Source organism: Olea europaea, unplaced genomic scaffold (genome assembly GCF_002742605.1).
Source record: "Olea europaea var. sylvestris unplaced genomic scaffold, O_europaea_v1 scaffold1803, whole genome shotgun sequence".
Classification (NCBI taxonomy): Eukaryota; Viridiplantae; Streptophyta; class Magnoliopsida; order Lamiales; family Oleaceae; genus Olea; species Olea europaea.
This window is the reverse complement of record NW_019235776.1, coordinates 123,029-150,645: the sequence shown is the minus strand read 5'-3', so window position 1 is coordinate 150,645 and position 27,617 is coordinate 123,029. Positions and strand designations below refer to the sequence as shown.

Genomic DNA, 27,617 nt, shown 5'->3' with positions numbered 1-27,617 from the left:
TCAGGGTTTCGTTTAGTCTAATCTTGGAGACAAAAATTCTTCACTGCAGGGTTAGCCCTTCCGGTAGTCTCCCTCTCTACATGTGTGTGTGTGTGTGTGTGTGTGTGAGTGAGTGAGTAGAAATAAAGTGGTAAATTGTTGAGGGTTATTCTTTCAATATACTTTTCAATTAATGTAGCAATTAAAAGTTCATTTGGTTTTGTTTGATTTGCTCATTTTTAGTTAGATTGATTTCTTGATTCTAGAATTTTGGTTGATTTTAGTTGCATATACCTAATCACAGAGTATCAAAATTTTCAATTTTTCAGCTGGACCTTTAAGCCTTCAAGAAACAATGTTGGCTGCTAAAACCCTTCCTCTGACTTCGCCTCTGTCCGCACCCTCAAAAGTATCTGATGATTTTGCGCTCTCATTCAAGAACTTCGTTCCGGTCTCAAAACGCAATGAAAAACACAAAATCAGTTGTCTCGGTTCATCTTCACAATCAGTAATTGCGCCAGACATGGGTACTCAGTCCACCACGGCACAAACCCGGGTCAAGATTTTATCCGAAGCATTACCCTTTATTCAGAAATTCCGTGGCAAGACTATAGTAGTTAAATATGGAGGAGCTGCGATGAAGTCTGAGGCACTTCAGGCTTCTGTAATTGCAGACATTGTCCTTCTCTCATGTGTCGGGCTCCGCATTGTCTTTGTGCACGGTGGTGGGCCCGAGATCAACCAGTGGCTGGGAAAACTCAGCATCAAGCCCAATTTTCTCAATGGCCTCAGAGTCACTGATGCGTCCACCATGGAAATTGTGTCAATGGTGTTGGTTGGTAAAGTGAATAAACATCTTGTTGCTTTGATCAACAAAGCAGGTGCCACTGCAGTCGGCTTATCTGGGATCGACGGTCGTCTTTTGACAGCTAGGCCCTCTCCCAATGCTGCACAGCTTGGGTTTGTCGGGGAAATTGCCAGTGTCGACCCCTCTATAATCCTGCCACTTGTCGATAATAACCATATCCCAGTGATTGCCTCTGTAGCGGGTGACGTGACAGGGCAGTCATATAATATTAATGCAGACACGGCTGCTGGTGAGCTTGCAGCGGCTTTGAGTGCGGAGAAGTTGATTCTGTTGACTGATGTAGCAGGGATATTGGAGGACCGTGATGATCCTGGGAGCTTGGTGAAGGAGATTGATATCAAAGGGGTGAAGATGATGATGGAGGATGGGAAGATTGCAGGTGGGATGATCCCCAAGGTGAACTGCTGCGTAAGGTCTCTGGCCCAAGGTGTTCGGACAGCTAGTATAATAGATGGGCGGCTGGAGCATTCACTACTTCTTGAGATTCTCACTGATGAAGGGGCTGGAACGATGATCACTAGGTAAACTACTTCCCACAAGTTGTATTCAACAGTTGGATGAACGAGCTGCTTCCCCAATACGTCCTCCTAGAGGAAGTTTCTTATCCAGTAATAGGAGAGGCATCGATGCTGGCCCACTTCAGGTTTTTTACTCCAAAAATAAAGTCTTTTTGCAATTTACTTGTTAATTGTGCTAAGTTGACAATAAGTTAATTTTTTTGCTGTAACGTAACTATGCATTCTTGTAACTGAGCTTGAGCATGTAACCTTGAGGAAAGCTTTTCTTAAGAAACTATTAGCCTCTAAATTGCTTTGGCGATTAGTATTTTTAATAGATTTTTCATTAATGCTTTTCCCTAGTTCATTATGGTATACAGTACCCATATCTACTCTTTTTTATGTCTTAAAATGTGCAATGTAGTACACGAAGGTGTAGAACATAGGCCATTTTATTTTCTTCTTGTTGAAGATAATCAGGAAGAATGCTTCGACTACTTAACTTCTTGTATATAATTGATACGACGATATGAATTTTATAAATTTTTAAAAACTTGAGTATCTACAGGAGAGAGATATGTATTTGCCGAGAAAAACCATATATAACGATGAGATTTATTGGAACAGGATCTCTTTCTATTTTGTATAATCGTTGCTTGAAATCTCTTTCTAAAAGCTAAAAATTCTGCCTAATGTATAGTGACCTACCGTGTATACAAGCCCCTTGTCAAGTCATTATATATTTACAAAAGAAATGAAAATTACACAACTTTGATTAGAAACATGAGATGTTTCCGAATAAAGTTACACCACCCATCAACAACCCAGTTTGAAACTTTTGTCTGTTATGTGTATGAAAGGTAATACATAAATGGAAGTATGGAACAAGTTTTTGTTTCACTGAGATCTGACGAGTACCATACTGGACATAGACCGCTATGTAGTGTAGCATCTTTGTTTCCAAGTATGCTTATGTGTGTCAAGAAAGAATCATGTAATGCTGAAAACTAATGCTTTACATTCAGATTCTCATCACTATCAACAATCTCTCAAACCATTAAGTCCGATAATGATGATTGGATTTCCCTCCATTCGTAAGAGAGGGTGAGATAACTTTCATGGCACTGCTGGACACTACTGATGCACTCCTTTTGAAGTCATAGTGAATGAAGAGAAGGATTTGTTTTTTATTTATTTATTTATTTATTTATTTCCTTCCCCTAGTAAGGACCTGCACACCAAGTGTTTTGAACGGGATTGAACTGCATATTACCCCTTTTCGCTTAATGCTGAGAGCCATGCTTGCTGTCATGCTGTGTACTTCTCTGCAACTGAGAGCCATGCTTGAAAGAGAGTGAACTGCATATTAACTTCCGCTAATTTTTTGACTAAAATCATAACTTGGCAGGGAATTAAGGTTTTATCAAACTGCCTTCCTTTAGCAGCTATAGCCACAATTTGTAAGGCATTGAATTCTTTCGTTTTTGGTTCTTTAGGTACTAGTATATCAATAATCAACATTGATGTGTCCTCTTATGGTTCATTTGTTGAATATACTTCTACTGTTTCTGAATACCCATAATTTATCTTGACAATAATGCTTATATGGACATTGTGCATATATCTGTATCTTTGGTTGCACTCTTCAATTCCCTGATAGAGGTTCCTGTGAAATAAGAAAGAATGCATTACTCGTCGTGATTCATGAAACTGGTTGGGTTGTGAGAATTGCCTGTGGAAATATAAGTTTTCTTCTTGAAAGCTGATATAATCTTGGTATTTATTCTACTAACTTCATAGTAGGCACCCTTATATGTGTTTTTATACTTGTACACATCTCACTTATGGGCTGAGAAATTCAATAAATTCCTGGAACATCCTCTGTCTTATGAGATTCCGCAATTCTATTTAGATAATAGTATGATCTATGTTTAGAGGAAGGAATGGATTCATGTAGCTTTATGATGTGCATTTGTAAAGATTTTATTCATTAACGAATTTATTTCCCCTGAAAAGCTTTGGCAACACAAATCATTTTATTCTCCTATATTCATGATCATGCTTTACTTTCGAAATTGTCTCTAGTAATGTTTCTTTATCCGAATTCAGAAATGAAGAAAATTGATATTATTCTGAATTCTTTCCTTATTTTTGCATAGATCGCAAAAGTATGATCTGGGTTTGCCATCTTGAAGGGCATACGAAGACGCAAAATAGTTGAACTTTTTCTTCATAAACTTTCAAGGACAATTCTATATGTATATAATTATTTTTACCTAATTCTTTACTTATTACTTACAATAGCGGGTGGCGACCATATTGGGGGATTTTTTATATTCACGCTAGGCTTGCATGCATTGTGGGTGGGGGGGATGTTCCTCAATTTAAGTTCAACCTTTTGTCTATCAGTTCATTTACTAGGAATTCATCTATCAATGTCACTTTTCTCCGTGATTGCTATACTATTCAGAATCTGGACAACATGAAGGTGATTGGTAAGTGTAATAGAGTGGATGGTCTCTACATATTGGATGCTGCATCATATAAGTCTATGTTAAGTGGCTGTAAGAATTCTGTATGCTCTATTGTAAATAATGTGACCTCACATACTTGGCATCAAAGGCTTGGTCATTTATCCTTTCAAAGGTTAGACATGATGAAAGAACAGTTGAAAATTACACGTAGTGGTTACAAAGATTTCAATGCAACTCCATGTGATATTTGTCCTTTGGCAAAACAGAGGAGACAGTCATTTGTATCTAACAACCATTTATTTAAGAATGCCTTTGATTTGATACATTGTGACACCTGGGGTCCATACCATGTCCCAACATGTTCTGGCCACAGATTCTTTTTGACATTGGTCGATGATTGTACGCGTTTTACATGGGTCTATCTGATGAAGCATAAATCAGATGCAAAATCTATCATTCCCAGGTTCTTTGCCCTCATTGAAACTCAGTTTCATACAGTCATTAAAAAGTTTAGATCTGATCATGCTCCAGAGCTTCGTTTTGCCCAAAAGGTGTCATACATCAATATTCTTGTGTTGAAAGGCCTCAGCAAAACTCAGTTTTAGAAAGGAAACATCAACACCTTCTCAATGTGGCACGAGCACTATTCTTTCAGTCAAGAGTGCCTATTCAATTCTGGGGCGACTGTGTCCTTACTGCTACCTTTCTAATCAATAGAACTCTATCTCCAATCCTCGAGAACATGACCCCATTCTCTTTGCTATATGGAACTCCATTCGACTACACTTCGCTCAGGGTGTTTGGAAGCCTTTGCTTTGCATCCACACTTCCTTCTCATAGAAACAAATTCTATCCTAGAGCCAAAGCCTGTGTTTTCCTTGGTTACCCTCCAGGTATTAAAGGGTATAAACTTTATGATATATCCTCTAAATCATTCCTTATTTCCAGGGATGTGGTATTCCATGAAAAATATTTCCCTTTCCATTCTATAACTCCAACATCAGAATTGATAGATCCCTTCCCTGATATTGTATTACCACACATTACATCTGATCCATACATCCATCATTCCACCTTAGATTCACATACTTCTGTCAGCAATGACAATACGATTGAACATAATAATTCACCTACCATTGAACAATCTTCCAATTCTACCTCTGATTGTAGTCAAAGTCCTGATTGCAATCAGCCTTCGCACTTTGTACCTAGAAGAACAACTAGGGTGAGTAAACTTCCATCTTACCTTCGTGAATTTCACTGCAATCTGCTTACAAATCAATCACCTCCTTATAATAACTCCATTTATCCTTTGTCCAATTATCTCTCATATAAATCATTTTCTCACCCACATAGAACCTTTCTACTCAATGTTTCTTCAAATACTGAACCACAGTTTTACCACCAGGCAGTTGCATCTGATCACTGGAGGGAAGCAATGGTGGCTGAATTGGCAGCCATGGAATTAAACAAAACTTGGACCATAACCAGTTTGCCCAAGGGAAAGCATTCAATTGGCTGTAGATGGGTTTATAAAATCAAATATGGACCTGATGGAAGTGTAGACAGGTATAAAGCACGTTTGGTAGCCAAAGGTTATACCCAACAAGAAGGATTGGATTTTATTGACACTTTTTCACCTGTTGCTAAGTTGGTCACTGTCAAAACTTTACTTGCTGTTGCAGCCATTAATCAATGGCATCTTGTTCAATTGGATGTCAATAATGCCTTTTTGAATGGTGATCTTTTTGAAGAGATTTATATGGATTTGCCTCAGGGGTATTCAAATGTGACTATTGATGCCATCAAAGGAGGTAAACCAGTTTGTAAGCTTCACAAGTCCATTTATGGTCTTCGGCAGGCTTCTAGGCAATGGTTTTCCAAGTTTTCCCATGCTCTCATTACACACGGTTTCCATCAATCCAAGACCGATTATTCCCTATTTACAAAGGGTTCAGGCTCTTCATTTGTTGCCTTGCTGGTCTATGTCGATGATATTATCATCACAGGTTCAGATCTCAATGCCATTGCCTCTCTAAAATCATTTCTACATAGTCAGTTCAAACTTAAGGACTTGGGGAAATTGAAGTACTTTCTTGGTTTGGAAATAGCAAGATCACATAAAGGAATATGTTTATCTCAGAGGAATTATACATTGCAGTTGCTGGAGGATACAGGGTTTTTGGCCTGCAAGCCAGCCCCTTTGCCTATGGATCCTAAGATTCGTTTAAACTCAGTTGATGGTGATTTACTATCTGACACAACAGCTTCATCCTATCGCAGACTTGTTAGCCGCTTGCTCTACTTAACTATCTCACGCCCAGACATCACTTTTACTGTACACAAACTTAGTCAGTTTGTCTCCAAACCTCGACAACCACACCTTGATGCAGCTTATCATCTTTTGCGGTTCCTTAAGTCAGCCCCAGGCCAAGGTTTGCTCTTTTCAGCCTCCTCTTCACTGCAACTACGTGCGTTTGCTGATGCGGATTGGGGTTCTTGTCCTGATTCGAGGAAATCTATCACTGGACTTTGTGTATTTCTTGGTGACTCTCTTGTTTCATGGAAGGCTAAGAAGCAACAGACTGTTTCCAGATCATCTGCGGAAGCTGAATATCGAGCACTAGCACCCACTGCCAGTGAGTTAACATGGATGCATCAGTTGCTCCTTGATCTACAGATTTCTCCATCATCTCCAGCTCTGATTTTTTGTGATAACCAGGCTGCAATCCACATTGCAAGCAATCCTATCTTCCATGAACGAACAAAACATATCGAGATTGATTGTCATTTTGTTCGTGATAAGGTGGCTGATGGTTTCATCAAATTATTGCCTGTACGTTCTCATTACCGGTTGGCGGATATGTTTACTAAAGCTTTGCCAACTTCTCTCTTCTTCCCTTTACTCTCCAAGATGGCTATTATCAATCTCCATAGTCCATCTTGAGGGGGGCGTATTGGAACATATGGGCATCAGCAGATCAGCCCAGCTAAGATGATTTAGGCGCCAAATTTAGTTAGAAGTTAGTTGTGTATTAGCTGCGTACAGCTGTATTAGTTGATAGTTTTTCTATTTATACTCACCTATGTACTGAACGATGGAATCGAATGAGAAAGCTTTCCATTTTCCAGATTCTTCTTTTCTTCAATACTGAGAGCCATGCTTGCTGTCATGCTGTGTACTTCTCTGCAACTGAGAGCCATGCTTTAAAGAGAGTGAACTGCATATTAACTTCCACTAATTTTTTGACTAAAATCAGAACTTGGCAGGGAATTAAGGTTTTATCAAACTGCCTTCCTTTAGCAGCTATAGCCACAATTTGTAAGGCATTGAATTCTTTCGTTTTTGGTTCTTTAGGTACTAGTACATCAATAATCAACATTGATGTGTCCTCTTATGGTTCATTTGTTGAATATACTTCTACTGTTTCTGAATACCCAATAATTTATCTTGACAATAATGCTTATATGGACATTGTGCATATATCTGTATCTTTGGTTGCACTCTTCAATTCCCTGATAGAGGTTCCTGTGAAATAAGAAAGAATGCATTACTCGTCGTGATTCATGAAACTGGTTGGGTTGTGAGAATTGCCTGTGGAAATATAAGTTTTCTTCTTGAAAGCTGATATAATCTTGGTATTTATTCTACTAACTTCATAGTAGGCACCCTTATATGTGTTTTTATACTTGTACACATCTCACTTATGGGCTGAGAAATTCAATACATTCCTGGAACGTCCTCTGTCTGATGAGATCCCGCAATTCTATTTGGATAATAGTATGATCTATGTTTAGAGGAGGGAATGGATTCATGTGGCTTTATGATGTGCATTTGTAAAGATTTTATTCATTAACGAATTTATTTCCCCTGAAAAGCTTTGGCAACACAAATCATTTTATTCTCCTACATTCATGATCATGCTGTACTGTCAAAATTGTTTCTAGTAATGTTTCTTTATCCGAATTCAGAAATGAAGAAAATTGATATTAATCTGAATTCTTTCCTTATTTTTGCGTAGATCGCAAAAGTATGATCTGGGTTTGCTTTCAAATTTATTCCTGGAAATTGTAGTGCTCTTCCTTCCTGGAGCTTTCACCATCTTGAAGGGCATACGAAGACGCAAAATAGTTGAACTTTTTCTTCATAAACTTTCAAGGACAATTCTATATGGATATAATTTTTTTTACCTAATTCTTTATTTATTACTCAGAATAGCGGGTGGGGACCACATTTGGTGATTTTTATATTCACGGTGCATAATTGGCTCACCAAACCGAAACCAGACCCCGCCGGGGGGGGGGGGGGGGGGGGGATTTTCAGTACATTCCATTCGATACAAATAAAATTGTCCAACTTTCAACCCATCCTACTAAAGGGCATACGAAGATAGAAAAGGTGAATCAAAGTAAGGGTACCAATTGTATTCAACGTCGTCATCAGTTGGTATCCCACAAGCTCAAACTACTTCCAACGATTTGCTCTTCAATGGATATTCCAGGCGCACGGCTATCAAAAAAATTTGTCTTGCCTGTGCATTTCTGATCATTTGGTTGGTATTGCAAGGCATATCTAAAGTAGTCGAGGAGTAAGTTTCGATCTTCAACTTCTTGTTCCAGATCCGATGGACACTAATACGTAATTAAGATACTACTCTAATATTTCAAATATGCAAGTCATTAAATAATAATAATAATAATAATAATAATAATAATAATAATAATAATAATATTATTATTATTATTATATAAAAAATAATGTACAAATCCTTTTATCAATGCTTTAATCACTTGTGGTTTAAGGTGTTACTTTTACGAAGTTGTTCACTGAAACCTTGTCCTTTTCCTGTTTTTTAATAAGGTCCTTAATTTTGTACTTGTCAAATAAATTATAAATAATATAATTTATTTATAAATATATGTTTTGAATATTCATAAATCCGTATTTCTAAACACTGATGTATCGATCATATAATCAAATCCATTAATTTCTCAACATAAAAAAGAGAACTCTAAATGCAATGAAAACAAACCAAATTATGATACTGTATTGCCTATCAATAAATACTCTGAGGAAGAAAGTATAGTCAACACTACGGTTGAGGATAGTGGACCTTGAAGGTAGGAATTATGCAGAAATTTAGTACTTACCACGTAGATCCTGGAATTATGATTTGGGATTACTTTCAAATTTAGACCTATATATCCTGTCACCATTTTTCCTTCCCGGAGCTTTCATAGTCTTAGCTGCTGCTTTCTTGCTGCAGATCTTGCTGTAGAAGGAACAAACGAGCAGGAACAATAGTATAGTTAGGGGCGGATGTAGACATTTTGGATTAGGGGATCACAATCAAACTTTCAAAAAATTGATGAAAATTAAAGTAAGAGATATCTTATTACAATTGTTTTCTACGTATTCTCATACTTTGATAACGTTCTATAGTTACATGATTTTCAATCTTGTTGAAAATATCTTTCTCAATATATGCAATCAAACTATTATTCAACCATTGATCTCCGATTCGGATCCTCAGACACATTTTAACGTAAGTCATCGCAGAAAATGCTCTCTCGACTGTGACAGTAGCCATAGGAAGAACTAAAGCTAATGTCACAAACTTGTAGACTAATGGATATACTTCATGTTTATTCTTTGCAACCAACTACTGCGCAACATCACCAATGCCTTGTAATCCTTCAAAATCTTAGGAAGTGCGCATATCGAGAATATATGTATCTAATTGATCAAGTTTTGATATGCCCGTCGCATCAAAATCTACCAGATAATACTGACATAGTCAAATCACTTTGATCCTGTCAAAAGCACTAAATGAATTATTTGGAGACAAACACGCAACACAAATGAACAAGTCATTATTTACCTTGGAAAAATGATGATTCAACTCTTGAAGTTGCACATCAATTATGGCATAAAACGTTTCCACACGAAAATGATGCAAATTTGTCACTGACTCACGCCTTGAACAGCCTAGAGTTATGAACATATCATCCATATGGGAACATTGATCTTATGAGTTTCCCAGAACGAACAAACTAGTCCAAAAAGATCCCATCCATTATCCATCATGGTTTGGAGCTGTGCTTTATATATTTGCACCAATCTCATAACATTGACAATATCTTGATTTTTTTTTATTTTTTATTTTTTTGTAATGCTCTCTACAATTCGTTTGAAATCCCTAAAATCTTTTTAATGAGATGTAGATTAAATGTAAATTCAAATCTTAACATCAACTCAAATGAAATACGTGCATCGCCACTTGTTCTGGCACTTGTAGTGTCAATCGCAATTATCTCAATAAAGTCGACTATTTTTTGAAACATGACAATCAAGTTAATTAAACAACTATAGTGAGAACCCCAATGTGCATCACCAGGACGCTAAAGAGTAATTTCTTGATTGAGATTTCACTTGCTTGATATTCTACCAATACTGAATTATTCAAGAATTTTCAATCTTTGGTTCTCTCAAATAGGATAACTCCGTTTAGCTGATCTTCCAACAATATACACCAATTTGTGTACTGTAGTGAAGAAAGTTTCAATCTTCAGATGTTTCTGTGTTACAACTACAAAAGCTAGTTCATGTTAATGAGCAGAGCAACAAATGTAGTAAGCATTTGGGTTTTCTTTTAAAATAAGTGCTTTAAGGCCATTATATTCACCTCACATGTTACTAGCTCCATCATATAACTGACCTCTCAAATTAGTCATGCTTAAGCTATGCATTGAGAATAATTAATTAATTGCAGCCTTAAGTGAAGCAGCTGTGGTACTCGAAACATAAATGACACCAATAAAAATATTCTAATACACACTCATTCTTCACATAACGAATGATAACTGACATTTGATCCTTTACTGAATTGTCTCGAGATTCATCAACTAACATTGAGAATAAACTAAAATCGACAATATTAGAAATCCCTAAAAATCAATTTCTTCTTCTAAGTCATACCTACCAGAATTCAAACAAAGTTTCAATCTTCCTAAATCAATTTACATATAAAAAAGAAAGTCATAAATCGAAAAATCCTAAATCCCAAATTGGAAAACACTAAATCAGAAAACACAATTAATGGGAAAAAACACAATTATTTGGCAAGAATAAGTTATATATAAATCAGAAATAGAACTAAAATACATTATAGACACTAAAATTGGAAGAAAATAACTAAAATCAAATGGAAATGTGACATGCCTTCAAGAAGATGGCAGTGGACTACGGATGGATTAGAGCCGGCCAGAAGTTAGAAATATACAGATGTGACAGACCACATCATATGACACAGAAGGAGATGGACATCGTGACAGCGAAGACCGAAGTGGGAAATGGCAATGAAGACTTGAAGTGGTGGTCGATGGGAGAGAGAAAACAAACAGTAAAGTGGTAGGCTGGTGGTCAATGGTAATAACAGTCTGCAGTCAACAAATATTGGCACATGGGCAAATCGGTGACACAGGGCATTCAAATTAGAGGTGGGCGAAAAAATCGAAAAACCGACGAAATCAATCAAACCAAACCGATTCAAGTCAGTTTGGGTTGGTTTGGATTATAAATTTAGTTTGGTTTGGTTAATTTTAACCATTAAAAAATCAAGTTGGGTTGTTTTCGGTTTAAGTGACCAATCCATTAATTAACCGACCCAACCCACAAATGCATTTTTTTCCCTTATGTTTTTGTCTCAATTTTCAAAGTCATTACGAGATGTCAAATGAAATCGAAATATTACATTCTTAATACTATTTCTAAATGTTCATGACCTAATTTTCTACATTATAAATGGCATGTGAAACAGCCAACCGTAGAAAATGTTACGGCTTGTCAAAGTATATCATTCCAAACTAGTATTTTGAGAATTTCAATAACATGCTAACTTTAAAAATCTCCGATGATCATATAGTAGCTGAATCTGCAAATCGCATATGTCATCTTGAAGCCATTTCGAGAACTACATCATAGACATATCAAATGATCCATACAGATATCCAAAATACTTAAAAATGCATCAAATGTGCGTCTTAAAAAGAAGGGTATAACTCGTCTTTTCTTTTAAAAAAATTTATTATTATTATTATTATTATTATTATTATTATTATTATTATTATTATTTCTCAATATAATTTAAATCATTTTATTAGAAATTTTACATAGGATATGACATCAAAATTTTTGAAATTTTACATCTGAAAAAATAATACTCCATGTAAATTTTTTGATATAAAATTACACGGGGTAAGATTTTTTCTGGATTTAAATTTTCAAATGTAAAATTCCTATTATTATTATTATTATTATTATTATTATTATTATTATTATTATTATTATTTCTCAATATAATTTAAATCATTTTATTAGAAATTTTACATAGGATATGACATCAAAATTTTTGAAATTTTACATCTGAAAAAATAATACTCCATGTAAATTTTTTGATATAAAATTACACGGGGTAAGATTTTTTCTGGATTTAAATTTTCAAATGTAAAATTCCTCATAACTTTTTTATAAGTTTGATTGTACCCTCGAATACAAGATGTCTGGATTCATTCTAAGATTTGGTCTCTCCAACTTTAATGGTTAGCTTTTGAAGTATAACTTTCACAAGACCTATGTCAATGGTATCAGAGTGGCACCACGTCTCTCAGTTGCAAATGAGCAACACAAGTGGTGTCAACAGCATATCAATGCTTGTCCTAGACTAGTCATGGGTAGTGCAAAGGCTGTCTGATGTGGGCACAGGGATTTTGAAGCATAGTGGATTGTCATAATTCCTATTGCAAGGTGCGAGACTTGAATTTCACATCTAAAGTATGAACTTTCGATGTATGGTTTATATAGAGTTGGACTTTCTAACTTCAATAGGTAGCTTTTAACGTATGGCTCTCCCTAAATTTATATCAATTCGACAAAGCTAGATGATAATGCCAACATAACAGTGTTCGTCCGAGACTAATAATGTGTTAGCGCAAAGCCAATCCAACATATGCATTGGAATCACGGAGCATTGTGGATTATCATTGTTCCCAATGTGAGGTCTGAGACTTAAATTCAACATAAAAAGTAGCTTTTAACGTATGGCTCTCCCTAAATTTATATCAATTCGACAAAGCTAGATGATAATGCCAACATAACAGTGTTCGTCCGAGACTAATAATGTGTTAGCGCAAAGCCAATCCAACATATGCATTGGAATCACGGAGCATTGTGGATTATCATTGTTCCCAATGTGAGGTCTGAGACTTAAATTCAACATAAAAAATATGAACTTTTGACATATAGCTTGTGTTGATTTGAGCTCTCCAACTTCAACAGTTAAATTTTAAAGTTTCGATTCTCCCAAGATTATCATAAACCCCCCCCCCCCCCAACAACACCCAAACCCATAAAAAATAATAATAATAAATAAAATAAATAAATAAACCCTCTTTAAATGCTAAATAAGCGCATAATAAATTATTAATGATCTTCAAAATTCATATAATAGAAAAAGTGTGCAAACAAACCAGAAAAATTCTTCGAAGTAACCAAAAAGAGAATATTACTTTAGTTGATGGGATAGTGGGCTATTATCAAAGTGAGTCTATAAGAAATTTTTTTTTTCACGTTTTAGTGGGACAATGGCTAATCCTGACATAACACCCAAAGCAAAGTAAATAATTGTTGAAAATTAAGGAGCATACCCCTCACAATCCAATACTTGCTTCAGGGGTGCCTCCCTTTATTGATGCGTGCGCCACCAAAAACTGCCGCACAATCAGCACCTTTGAAGCCTCAATATGCAGCAGAGCTCAGATGGGTTTTTTCAAAACAATGCAGACTAGTACATACATACATTAATGAGAGTTTAATACGTCAAATTGTCTAAAAGTTGGTGGATGTCCATTATGTAACACAGGTAAAGCATCAATTTTTTTCTTTTTTGTTTTTATCAATAACCATGTAAATTTCAGAAAACCAGTTAGCAAAGCTGATGGTATACTTTACTGTACATCGGTCTATAATAGTCTGCTATCTTGACATGACATGAATCTTAAATATCATCATCTAATATAATTTCAATTTAGATTAATAATTTGCACCTTTTTTGGGAACTAGGCATAAGTAATCCCAATGAAAATTATTAACTACACGTGGCAAAATGAAGCACTTCATAATTTATAGATGATACGCACATTTCAGAACTTATCTGAAGTTTGCTCGATCCAGAATTGATGCCTATTGCCTCAGTTCAATATACGAACGTGAACTGAGCTTGCTTGAGCCCAATGAATGGCAAGATGGGCATCCAAATCACTGCAAAAACAAATGACACGGATCGTCAGAGTGGTTAATACGAAAACTAAAGAAGGCTTTTTTCTTTCTTTCATGGTTTCAACAATCAATTTTCTCATAGGGAAGAATAACTACAAGCAAATGAATTAGTAACTTACGACAACGAAATGGACACAAACTGCAAAATATATAGACTTCATCTCCTCCTCTTCTTGCTTCTTCCCAATTGTCCCGATTTAAATGCATGCTCTTGTTCTTGGAGAAAAGCTTTAGCTTGTCCATATTTTTCAGCTCTTTCTTCTGACAGTTGTGCCTTGTCCCTTTCCTTAACCTCCAACAAGAAGTAATTATCTTTCCGCAATTCACGGGCAGCACCTTTAGCTTCCTGTCTTAAAAGTTTCTTTAATTTTTTCCTTTGAGCTCGCTCACGATCTGGATCATAATCTCTTCCCTTTACAAAGCTGCGTTCAATAATTAAACATGAAAAAATCAAGTCAGGAGACGAAATTAAGTGGCAGAATTTGATGTAGTTGAGAAAAAAATGCAGTCGACATGGTGATTACTTCTCTTCAAACTTAGGAATCTCAGTTTTAATAATCTTTGGCTTTCGCATTCGTAGTGGTTCGCGCAGCAAGTGGTATTCCTGTGCTTTCTTTTCAATAAGTTGGTTAACGTCTATGATTTGGACCTGCAATGCATCTGGTATGTAATCTTGTTTCAACAATTCACCGAGTAATTTGGAAATTGGCAAAAATATCTCTGGAAAAGATTTAAATCCTTCATAACTTTTCACAAATCCTTCCAGTGTTTCAATATTAGAAAAAAGAACGCCAGCTCTGCAAATAAAAGCTTAACACTTAGAATCCAACACGTACCAGATAACAGTCTACATTATACTCTAAATAAAGTACTACAAATAAATAGCTTAAGAGTAAACCTGAAAGTATCTGAGGTGAAATGAGGTGTGAGTCATCTGGCAAGTCCATTAACATTAGGAAATCTAGTGAATTGATCTTTTCCACTTGACCTTGCAAGCAGAGAAGTGGCCTGAGTGCTTTAATTTCCATAAGACGATACAGCTGCATAACAATAAAAATATTAATTAAGTATTCTTTTTCCAAATAAGAAAAAAAGGGGTCCTTTAATCAATAACCCTCAAGAAACTGCCACGACCAGAGCTTCTGAATGTGTAAATGTAAGCGAAATACTGGAAACAAACCTTAGAATCTTCAGAAGATCCTTGTTTTTTATCCAAAGCCGCCATTAGCAAAGTTTGTATGAACATTATTGCCTCAGGGCAAAACTTTTGAGATTGTGTACTGATCTGTAGAAACATTTTTGAAAAATTGTTACACAGAATCTCTAAAAAAATTGGAACAAAAAGGTTAACAGATATTACTGAAAATGTAATGGTTAACTGTACATCTCATAACACCTGTTCATGCTAAAAAAACCATATCCCACACCAAACACACCCCCCAAAAATAAAATGAAAAGAAAAGAAAAAATCAATATTCACATACAGATAAAGCTTAATATCACTAAATCCAAATAAATGGAGATTATGGACGAGAATCCATTACTGGTACAACACAACCCGAGACCTTATGTGTTTTCAGTGTGCCTAATACTATCAAATTTTGGATTTCAGAACTCGCAGAGAGAAATTTGTAGTGTACATATGATCTAATAAGAATTGGATCGGTAATCAACCACAATTTCACAAGGAAATTCAAATCTCGCTTTAAAACAAGAAAACAAGGTTCATGCAAAACTAAAAGTAAATGAATTAGCAATTAACTTTGCGTCTCAAGCAGACATACGAAGCATAAAAATCAAACAATCAAAGGATCAAGGAAACACGAAGCTCTAAAAACAAAACTTAGGAAGACAATACATGATCAAGTTCTTAATTATTATACCTCATCTGATCTAAGAGAAATAAAAAAATAAAATATGAAACAGAAGAAACTAATTAAGGATGAATAAACTTACAGAGAGCACCATAGAGCACAAGAAGGAACCAATTATAATATCCCGACCAGGCATTATAGGACACCGCATAAGGTATTCACACATCAACAAGATTGCAGGTGTCATGACCACATGGCGAAAATCGGAGCAAGGAAAAAATAATGGACCACAGCCTCAAAAGAAATAGAATCTTCATAGAAGGCCAACCGCTTTTCCCTATCATGAAGGAAGAGGTCAAGAACAGATCCAACGAGAAGAAATGGAAACAATATTTTAGCAGAAAAAATTTCAGAAATAGAGAATTGAAAATTGGAAAATCCAGTGTGTTCCATTCATACTAGCCAACCTGTATTCTTAACATCCTCACAAAACTGGGTCCGAATGTGAAGCAACCTTTGACGAGCACATATTGCTGCAAAGTATGGGATCTCTGAACTCATTTCCAGCAGTGGATTGAAGAGCAAATTCAGTAGCTTGATATTCAGTGGCTTTTTATTAGCCAAAACAGCAAAATATTGCAACAACACACCATAAAATACCTGAAAGGAAATTTAAGTTTAACAATATTGACGCATTCGTAAGACACAGGCTATTTTTTGCAATTCCAAGTTTACTGCATTGTTGCTTTCTACCATAAGAGGCACCGAATGACCAGACACACTACAGTATACGACCACTTAATTTTAATTTTTCCCTTCAACAAATAGATCATAATAAATATAGAAATAACAAATAATTATTGCCTATTCTCATTTGTAACAGAAAATAATGCCGCTCCAACATCGTGAAAAGTTTTACTTGTAAAAAATGTGGAAATAAAATGGATATACAGAAACATTAAGTTACTCAAAACAAACAAATGCAGCAAAGTTCCCTACCTGCATTTTCTTCCGGTTCTCTACAGCAACAGAAATTGCATTAAATGTACGGATTCGCCTGATAGCTTCAACAATTTGATCATCAGAACGATTATCCAATAGTGCACTAAATTCTTCAAAGGTTTTAGGAGCTTCAATTGTATAGGGAAGTTCCCCTTGCCCAAGTAAATCCTTTTTGATATTTTCTTTCACTTTGCCAGCATTCAAACTATCCTTTTGCTTTCCCTTACTTCCTGATGGCTTCTTATAGTTTGTCGTCTCCACACATATGCCGATATCATCTTCTTTTTCATCTTCACTATCAATATCACCATCTTCATTTTCTCCTCCTCCATCCTCATCTTCTCCTCCTCCATCCTCTGAAAAACTGTCAATATTGTCATCATCACTTTGCTCCCAGTCCTTGAGAGATTTAATCTTGTCATCATCATCATCATTGCCATCCTCATCAGATCCTTCGTCCTCATCATTGTCCTTGTCATCTTCTGAATCTTCAGAAGCATCATCATCATCATCACTCTCAAGATCATTTTCATTCTCGCTTCTCAAGATCTCAGAAATCAAGCCCAATTTAGTTCTTGGCAGTGCATCATGAGAGAAGGAATCACCGAGATCATCTCCAGATATAGATCTTTGCTGCTTAGTGGAAGCTTCCTCATCAATATCTTCATCACTGGAGTCATCACCAGCAGCGATCCTCTTTTGACGTTCTTCCTGAAATTGATTACAAAAAGGGCAAATTGCTCTAAATATCTTTTTTTTGTCCCATAAATACACTCTTGTTTAGGCTTCAAAACTACAATTAGCCTAGTGAATGCACTCTCTCCTTTTAAAAAGAAGTCATCACCAATAAAACTGAAAATTCAAGAATTAATAATACTTATATGATACCTTGATGATGGGTTAAGTAATGTAAAGAGAGCATCATTTTGTAGTTTCACAATTATATTTTTGATATGCCAAAGAGACCATGAAGCAAGAACCATTAAACAACTATTAAATCTGATTAACAAAACCAAAGAGAGGATATGAAGCTCAAACCACTAATGCTTCATATGCACAATAATAATAATAATAATAACAACAACAACAACAACTAAAGAATCTATGTGCGACCGGTCAAAGTCATGACCGTCATCACTGTTAATACAACTATTCATTACTGCCCTAATAACCACCACATCACTAAGTAGCAAAAGCAAAAGCAAAAGCCAAGAGAAAAGAGAAAAGGAATGAGGTTACAAGGGGTGTGGGTATTTGATGTACTAAGTACTGAAAGATTGCCATCTTAAATCGGATACTAAAGATAGAAAAAAATTGGAATTTTGTCTACCATGCTTGATCTATCAGCAAACGTAACTGAGTAGCAAAAGCAAAAGCAAAATCCAAGAGAAAAGGAATGAGGTTACAAGGGATGTGGATATTTGATGTACTAAGTACTGAAAGATTGCCATCTTAAATCGGATACTGAAGATAGAAAAAAATTGGAATTTTGTCTACCATGCTTGATCTATCAGCAAACATAACTCCACAACAAAAATGTATGTATCAAATATACCTCCAACCGCTCTAAGCGCTCTTTCTCCTCTTGAGCAACCTCTTCAGGTGTCTTTGTACGGTCTGAAGGCCGAGCACGCATATCCATTGCCATCTCACCGAAAAGTTTGTCATAAGTATCAGGCTTTTCCTGCAAAATCAGTTAACGGCGCATATTAAGAAAGGGAAACAAAACACAAAAATAAATAAATAAAATTAAAATGTCATCAAATATTATATGGTAGCAGTAAAATACAAGTTACTAAAATGAGCATAGATTACAATGGCAGGAAAACATCAAATCAAGACATGCAAATATTATAAGAAAAGATTTTCAGATGCCTGACAACGCTTGCAGGTCATTGAAAGTTCGCAGAAACAAAGTTTACCTGTTGAAAGGAAAATTTATCCTGGACAGCACCGCTTCTTTCTTTCTCAGCATAATCAATTGAGATATTCTTGTTTACAAGAGCTTTCAAAGCTTTCATTTTGTTGGGTTGTGTCATTGATAACAATGCCTTAGACTAAACTATAGATGCAAAATCATTGTCCAATTGTTCAATAAACTGTTCATTTTCTTCTTTATCCTTCGCCTTTTGAGCCTTTGGAAAATAAGGAATAAGACAGAGATATAATACATTAAACTAGGAGATCAAGGCAAGGAATAGAATTAATGACATAAACATATCAACAACCACTACCTTGAAAAATTTGCTCTTCAAAATAATCTCATCCATCACCTCTTTCTTGCTCTTCTTCCTCTGAAATAAGAAAGACATGAAATCAGCTGAAGCAGAAGTTCATTTGGTCGCGCTTTGATGATAATGCAGCACTTTCTTGAGTTACAAGTTAATTATGACTTCGGATTCATGACCAATCCTAGATGACAACAAAAATGGAGGATATGATAGATATCAATAACAATTCAGCAGTTTCCATACCAGAACAAGAAAAGATACTGCAAAGAAACATTAATTTTCTGAAGTAGATGAACATGTACACTTCATGTCGTCTACCAATCGTAAAAATCTAACACAGAGAAAAGTAAATGGGAATATAACCTTTGCCTCTGAGAAAAAGGTGTCATATACATAGACGTAACAGATTGAAGATGGATGAATGATGCTTAATAAGGTTAAAAATATTTTTAGTTGAGGCACAATGACCTCAAGAAGCAATTTCGCAAAGAATTTTTCGTACAAAACTACAATATTTGGGAACCAAATGAGGTAATATGGGATACTTAAACCATATTGCAGCAACTTCTAATCCCACCATAGCCCATCTTTTCTGTCATCCAGCAAATTAGAAAGGGGAAAACAATATTCTATGATCCAATTCAAGGATTGGGGGAGAATAAAATAATCTAATGGGACATATTTTACCCATATCAGCCCCATCTTTTGACCCCATTTATCCCCTGCACCATAAAGGGGGAATACATTTTTATTCCAATCTCCAAATCCCTTATCTTAGGAAACAATTATATTACAGTTTTGACTTCACCATGACATTGAACCCAGACCAACTACGCAACCAAGTAATAAATATCATCAAAAGAGTAAATATTTCCAACAATTTGTTTAAAACATTACTACATGCTTCGAATGGAAAAGGGAAGGTGATACAATCTACGAAAAATTAGGAAAGAAATGTCAAGTCAATGGATAAACAAAGGTAGTGTAGGTATGTTTGCCAAAGCTTATAATTGCTCATAAGCTGGTCAACTCTATTTTTACATACACATTCAATAAGATACACAACTTTTAGCTACTTTTTAACCACGCATTCCTTGGGACTCACTACATATAAGCACATAAAAGCTTGGCCAGGAAGCATTATAATAAAAAAGAAAGAAAGAAAAAAAGATAGAGAGACAGTAAGATACAAAACTTCTTTCTTTCATTTACTGATAGTCAGAAAAGGTAAGAGAGACAGTAAGATACAAAATTTCTTTCTTTCATTTACTGATAGTCTGAAAATCGATAACAATCATTTTCAAAATATTGAAAAGACTTAAATGAAGTGATGCCCACTTTGCCCACGTACACACAGTCACCTAAGAGGACGTATTATAATCAAATACCGAAGTAGTTAAACTTGAACCAATAAACATCTACAGATACCATTTTCCCGAAATAGAAGGGAGAAAATTTGAAAGATTTAAGAGTGATTATCACAATGAATAGAGGTTGGAGAAAGAAATTAGGTAATGGAACTTAGGCTCGAAATTCTTGATTGTTATTCTATTGAAAAATCAACAATTTAACACAAAAAAGAAAGTTGGAGATTGCATACATATAATATAGAATAACAGAATGACTCACATTTTCCTGTGCCACGAGTCTTTCTTCTAAATCGTTCTCTGCCCCATGGGAATCAAGTTGTCCTAAAATAGTTGACTTCTCTAAACAAAAAAGTAAAATTAGTTTATACAAAAGAGAAGAACGAAAAGGAGGATCAAACAATGAAATAATATATTCACTCCTTATCAATCATCAGTTTATAAACTCTGAATGCAAGATGCTTTAGTGTAGATGATTATTAATATATAGCTAGAAAAATTAGTTTATACAAAAGAGAAGAATGAAAAGGAGGATCAAACAATGAAATAATATATTCACTCCTTATCAATCATCAGTTTATAAACTCTGAATGCAAGATGCTATAGTGTAAATGATTATTAATATATAGCTAGAAAAATTAGTTTATACAAAAGAGAAGAATGAAAAGGAGGATCAAACAATGAAATAATATATTCACTCCTTATCAATCATCAGTTTATAAACTCTGAATGCAAAATGCTATAGTGTAAATGATTAGTAATAAATAGCTAGAAAACATAAATTTATAATTTCACTTGAGAAGAGAAATACGTAGTTCACTCGATCAACATCTATGATATTACATATGAGAAAGAGAATACTTCAAACACTAAGTTATTGCTAGAAATAACATCCATTCAAACGGTATATTAACATTAAAAGCTTACAATAAACAAGTTCATAACTGATAACTCTGCTACCTATGATGCACAAACACCATACGTGTCACACATGTCGACACTTGATTTTTCAAAAAAGCACTAACATAACACATCGCCAATAAATAAAGATTCTTTAAAATTCTTCATTTATATAGTATAAATTTAGTTTTATATTTCTTATTATTATTATTATTATTATTATTATTATTATTATTATTATTATTATTATTTTATTTTATTTTATTTTTTCGTTAAAATCTTTTAAATATGAATATCTATTTGTCATTTAATAATAATTTTTTGTTAAAAATATATAATATTTCTGAGAAAAAAATAATCATGGTAAAGTGTTCGAGGAGTTTCACCACCACAGTTTGAATTTGCCGAGACACGTGTCGAACACGAGCACGCCACCCAAGTTGAAGTGTCTATGCAACATAATCCACTTCTTAAAGATGGTCAACATCTTTCTCTATAAATGACAAATAAATGTTTTGTTGATTCTCATCAAACCGTGAAAAGAATAGTGGTATCTTGTTTTTTGCTCAAGGGTAATTTCCCTCAAACAAGATAGAGATGATAAATCTTCACTAAAATCATGTCCAATATACTTACCCTACAATCAAGTCCAATATTTTGTGTAGGAAAACTTTACAGACAAATTTGGTAGGTCTAGCTGTAGTTTTGCAACTAACATGGGTAGACAATTATCAGGTTTTAGTGGATTATATATAGATAATAGATGGACGGTTGTTGGAACTAAAGAAGCAATGTGAAAGATGGCTTGGCTGTATTATGTAATATTAACATTTCCCAGATTCCTGTTCAAGGTATTTTGAGATAATTAGGTTATGGATCAACCAGGACATTGATTAAGCAGTGTAAGAATATGAGAGATTAACAGGGTTCCGAAAAAGTAACAAACTAAAGATGTTCTAGAATGCACTAAAGAGAAAAAAAGAAAGTCTAGCCATCACCAATCTGGATCCCATAGGTATCGCATGTAGGGCTAAATTCCATCACCCAATCTCAAGAAAGCTTCAAAAAACACAACTATTTAACAGGGTCAATAGATCTCCGAGGACTTCATATATTTAAAGCCTCCAAGAGATCTCCTATTCTTTCAGGCAGGTTTCTTTAGAAACCAACTAAATAGATAACAGATTCTAAACCACTTAAAATAATTAAACAGTAAATTGCCCCATGTCAGCTTAAAGACATTTTAGAAAATTCTGAAAGTTATAGAACATTAGATTTACCCGTGTCCTGCAATAACATAAGAAAATAAGAAAAAATCTGATTAACTGTTTTAGCTTAATTTAGTAGTCAACTAAAGATAAGAACTTGGTTGTGAGACATCCCAGCAGAGCCTGTTTAAAGTGGTGTTTGGGATTTTGCAAAACTAGTTTTAATGGGTATTAGAGTAGTCGAGACTAGCTAAACCTAGCTTGACAGATCTATCTATATCCAGTTATTAACTTCTCAAAAAAAAAAAAAAAAATTAGACAAGTAGCTGTTTTGCATAGAAATGTTCCACATTCCCTAAAAGATGACATCGTCAAAACTTTTCATCCACAAAATCCAATGAAGACTTTAATGACACCAAGAAAACAAAATTTCCAGACTCACCCCCCCCCCCCCCCCCGCCCCCCCCCCACCCCCCCCCCCCCCCCCTCCTTCTTCCCCCCATCTCTTCAAAATTCTTCCCCGTAAATAGCGACCCACATATACATGAAGTTGAGGAGTATAGTATTCATTGTTGAGAAAATTGAATTTTAATTTGATTGCTCAATTATAAAGCCTCGAAAGTTTAGAGAAAATATAAATTATCATGTTTCTTTATTTTCCATGAAAAACGTACAAATGATACTTTGAACTAGCAGAGGAATTTTGATTTGATCCCACAAGAATCGTGAAATTAGTATTCTTTTAATGTTTTGAACATTAAAGAATCTATGTTCTGCCAGCCAAAAAAATAAAAAAATAAAAATCAAACACATGTATATAAAATTTCTACTTAAAGGGAACTTTTGAGTACATGAATTGTGGGGGAAAAATGAAACAGAAAAATCAAGAAAAAGGAGGGATATTCATGATCTGATATATGAAATGTAAATCAGGATTACAAAATTAAAACTAGGCACGGACCACTTTGATGCTTGAGTTCAAGACAAGCTACGGCAATGTAGAATCAGTTCAAAAAAGATTGATTTCCTTACAGAAGTACAGTAGGCACAAGTTTATTTCAATTCCTACACTACTCACGAAGAGCATTAAAGATAATAAATAATTGTTTCTCTTGAGCCGTTCTATCTGCATTGACTATACTACCAAGGGCAATTACACCAACCTCATTCTTATTCCTCAACTCGAAAATTGTAAAAATCTACTTCAAAAATTTAAACTATTGTTGATACACTGTTGCAGAACTTCATAACAATGGATAATATACTATAGAATATTTAAAAAAAAAAAAAAATGCAAACATATAATCATGATATGCACACTTACTTGCACTCCCAGCTGCTTCGCCATTCTCATTCTCATCCTCATCAAACAGTAATTCATCTTCAAAATCATCTCTTTCTGGAAAGGGACCACTGCCTTGAAAGTCAAACTCATCTTCCCCGTCAGATAGATTATATTTGCTTTTCTTCTTCATTTTTAACTGACAATTGGAAGAGAGACATATAAATACCAGCAATGGGAAAAAAAGAGTAAACACAAACTTATCAACCTACAGAATACAGTGAGAAAACTTTTCATGAAATTCACCTGTCGTTCACACTGAGACCTTAGAATTGCCTTATCAAACTCGCCAAGCACCTCATTTTGCTCCCCTATTCGCTTGTCCACAAAAGCTGAAGATTTCCCACTCTGCTCATACTCCATTAATAGTGTCTTCTTCCTCTGAATTCACACCAAAAGCACATGGACACGAGCAATGTGATCCGAGTAAAACAGGAGACAGAGAGTACATGGAAATTAACAATCAGATATGGTTCATGAACACAGAAATACGCATAAATACAAATACTCAACAGGTCACAAAAATGGAACCTTTTCGATAGCGTCACCCTTTTGCTTCTTACCCAAGATATCGAATTTTCTACGTGACCACATGCTTTCAAAAGGGTTTGGTTTCGGAGCCTTGTTTTTCATTGCTAAAGAGTTCAGAACACTCAAATTGTTCTTCAACTTATTCTTCTTCTCCTTTTTCGCTGCACATCCATTTCCTGAGGGTTTCGACTTCTTTGCCATGGTTGTGCTAAATTGTTTACTTTACTTCCCCAAATTAAGCTTTTGCTGACAAAAAAATGAAGAATTGAGGTTTTAGGGTTACAGGTAGGTTTTAACATAATAAGGAAGACCGTGTTTGGAGAAGACTGAGCCCGGTAGAGGGGGCCTAAATTTCATTGACAGCCCAGAGTCCAGGCCCTAACTTAGCTTGGCTTAGTTTTTGTATAATATCTAACTTCTAATAAAAAAGGGAAGGGAAAATGTTATAAACTAAAATTAATTATAGCACATTTCAAAAACAAGAAAACAAGTTTCAAATTTCTAAAATCAGATTTTTATTAAAAATTATTTATAATTTAATTAGTTAATTAATTATTTTATTAATTAAATATATTTTGGTCACGGATCTATACAATTTGGTCACAAATTAACAATATAATTAGTTACTTATTATTTTTCGGTCACAATTCAAAAATTTTGTAAGTCACACAGTTTGTTTATTGGTTACAAATCCAAAAATAATTAGTCACGACTTATCATATTATTGGTCACAACTTATTTTTCAGTCATAAATTAAAAATTTTATATGTCACATATTATTTTTCGATCACGAATCAAAAATTTTATAAGTCACAAATTAATTTTTCGATCACAACTCAATAAATTATAAGTCACGAACACAATTTTTAGGTCACGTATTATTTATTAATTTTAGTCACGAATTAATTTTTAATCACACTTATAAATTTATTGGTCACAAATCAAAAATTTTATAAATCACAAATTATTTTTTGATTGCAAATGAAGATTTTTTAAGGTCACAATTCAAAAATTTTGTAGGTCACAATTTGTTTGTTGGTCACATAAGTCACAGATTACAAATATTATAAGTCACATATTATTATTTTTTAGGTAACACACACACTATTCTCGATCATAATTTATCATTTTTAGTGGTCACATATTGTTTATTGATCACAGGTTAACCAATTTAATGGTCACGATCAATCAAATTATACGTGACCACCATCACACCCAAAATCACCACCGCACAAACACATACCAACGTTGTTACTCACCCAATCGCTCACTCCACCACCACAAAATGCCACCACAGAAACCACCACAACCACCACTGCAGTGACCAAACGCACCATCGCACATCCAATCGAGGTGCTGTAGTGACGGTACTGGGGGAGAGGGAGCGGTGGAGAGACGAAGGGAGAAGGCGCCACCGCACCTAATCCAGCACATCGCCATCGCCACTACACAAACCACCCGAATCGTCAGATCAACCACAACACAATCATCATCACCACCACACCCAAAATCACCACTGCACAAACACATCGCAACTGTTACTCACCCAATCGCCCACTCCACCACCACAGAAACCACCACTGCAGTGACCACCAGCATCACCGTACATCCAATCGAGGTGCTATAGTAACGGTACTGGGGGAGAGGGAGAGGAGGAGAGATGAAGGGAGAAGACGCCACTGTACCTAATCCAGCACGGCGACGCCACTACACAAACCACCCTAACCGTTAGATCAACCACAACACAATAATCATCACCACCACACCCAAAATCACCACCACACAAACACATCGCAACGCTGTTACTCACCCAATCGCCCACTCCACCACCACAAAATGCCACCACAGAAACCACCAAACCCACCACAACAAATCGCGACAACACAAACACCATCGCGTGTGATGTCGCTTCAAATCGCTCCGCTACGACTCGCCGTCGTGGTAACGACGCTCACACAAGAGGAGTTGCTACAGCGGCAACTCGACGACAGTGGAGATGGTGGTGGAGAAAATGATGGGAGAGGAAAGAAGCTTGGTCGAGTAAATTGAGAGAGGGAGAGAGAGAGAGTCGAGGGAATTGAGATTTATATTAATTAGGGTTTCAAATTGTTTAATTAATTTTTAAATATATAAATTAATTAAAAAAATTTCTGATTTGTGAAATATTAAACATTACATCTTATTTATGAAACGATGATTTTTTATCTATTAGAATCTGTAATTTCCACTAAGGGGAAGGAGGTCTACTATTCATGTAATAGTAAATGAATCTAATTTTACTATGCATAATGTCATTTTTTATTTTATTTATGTCAAATAAATGTTCTTCCACATATCATCCTACTAGCATTAAAAAAATAATTATGTCAAACAAATGTTTTTCAACACATCATATCACTAGCATTAAAAAAATAATTTTAATAAATATAAACTGCCATGAGAAAAAAAAAACAAAAAACTCTTCACACATGAGCTTTAAAAAAAATAATAAATAAACTCTCCTCACAGTGCGAAAAAATGACAAACCATGTGCGGAGTAAAAAAGGAAGAAAAAAACTCTCCACATAATGCGGAGAGTTGGCAAACTCTTCGTACAGTGCGAAGTAAAAAAAAATCTCTCCGCACAGTGTGGAGAGATGGCAAACACCATGGTAAAACTCTCCGCACAGTGCGAAGAGATGGCACTCTGTACGGATACTGTTTTCACAAAATGCGGACTCTCCGTACAGTGCGGAGTAAAAAAAAAAAAAAAAAAAAAGCACAGTACGAAGAGTTGGCAAACTCTCCGTACAGTGCGAAGTTTAAAAAAAATTATCTGCACAGTGACTGTCACGTGCGTTGCACGAATTTTACATTTATCGTATTTTTATTAGTGTGTGAATTTAGTTTTTTGAGAAGTTTTGAAATAATATTTAGAAATATTTCCATGATATAAGAAAATAATTGCAAATTATTTTTATAATTGCATAACAGTATTATGTCATCTAAAAAAAACATACCTGTATATTTCATACTTGAATAAAAAATATACGAGATTATACAAATTATTTTGCTTGTATTCTTTGATA

General features: G+C 35.0%; 2 protein-coding genes and 1 long non-coding RNA gene across 3 annotated transcripts; 1 reads left to right on the top strand and 2 right to left on the bottom strand.

The window, feature by feature from the left end:
• Positions 1 to 1,700, top strand: LOC111378342 (acetylglutamate kinase, chloroplastic-like). Its single transcript, XM_023001524.1, has 2 exons — positions 1 to 63; positions 309 to 1,700. The coding sequence occupies exon 2, from the start codon at positions 335 to 337 to the stop codon at positions 1,370 to 1,372; it is 1,038 nt and encodes a 345-aa protein (XP_022857292.1). The 5' UTR covers positions 1 to 63; positions 309 to 334; the 3' UTR covers positions 1,373 to 1,700.
• A 7,488-nt stretch (positions 1,701 to 9,188) lies between these two features.
• On the bottom strand, positions 9,189 to 11,899 carry LOC111378341. The gene is made up of 2 exons (XR_002699846.1): positions 9,701 to 11,899; positions 9,189 to 9,632 (listed from the first exon to the last, which is right to left on the bottom strand). It is a non-coding gene; the product is annotated as an uncharacterized LOC111378341 (long non-coding RNA).
• Positions 11,900 to 13,741: 1,842 nt separating this feature from the next.
• LOC111378340 (nucleolar protein 14-like) lies at positions 13,742 to 24,833 on the bottom strand. Its single transcript, XM_023001523.1, is given in 17 exon segments — positions 13,742 to 14,136; positions 14,274 to 14,576; positions 14,679 to 14,951; positions 15,053 to 15,078; positions 15,081 to 15,194; positions 15,335 to 15,439; positions 16,111 to 16,245; positions 16,247 to 16,305; positions 16,436 to 16,628; positions 16,968 to 17,681; positions 18,526 to 18,654; positions 18,893 to 19,105; positions 19,205 to 19,264; positions 20,831 to 20,910; positions 24,001 to 24,157; positions 24,265 to 24,399; positions 24,550 to 24,833. Coding segments are annotated over 16 exon segments (2,859 nt in total). The 5' UTR covers positions 24,751 to 24,833; the 3' UTR covers positions 13,742 to 14,136; positions 14,274 to 14,311.
• Positions 24,834 to 27,617: the final 2,784 nt, after the last annotated feature.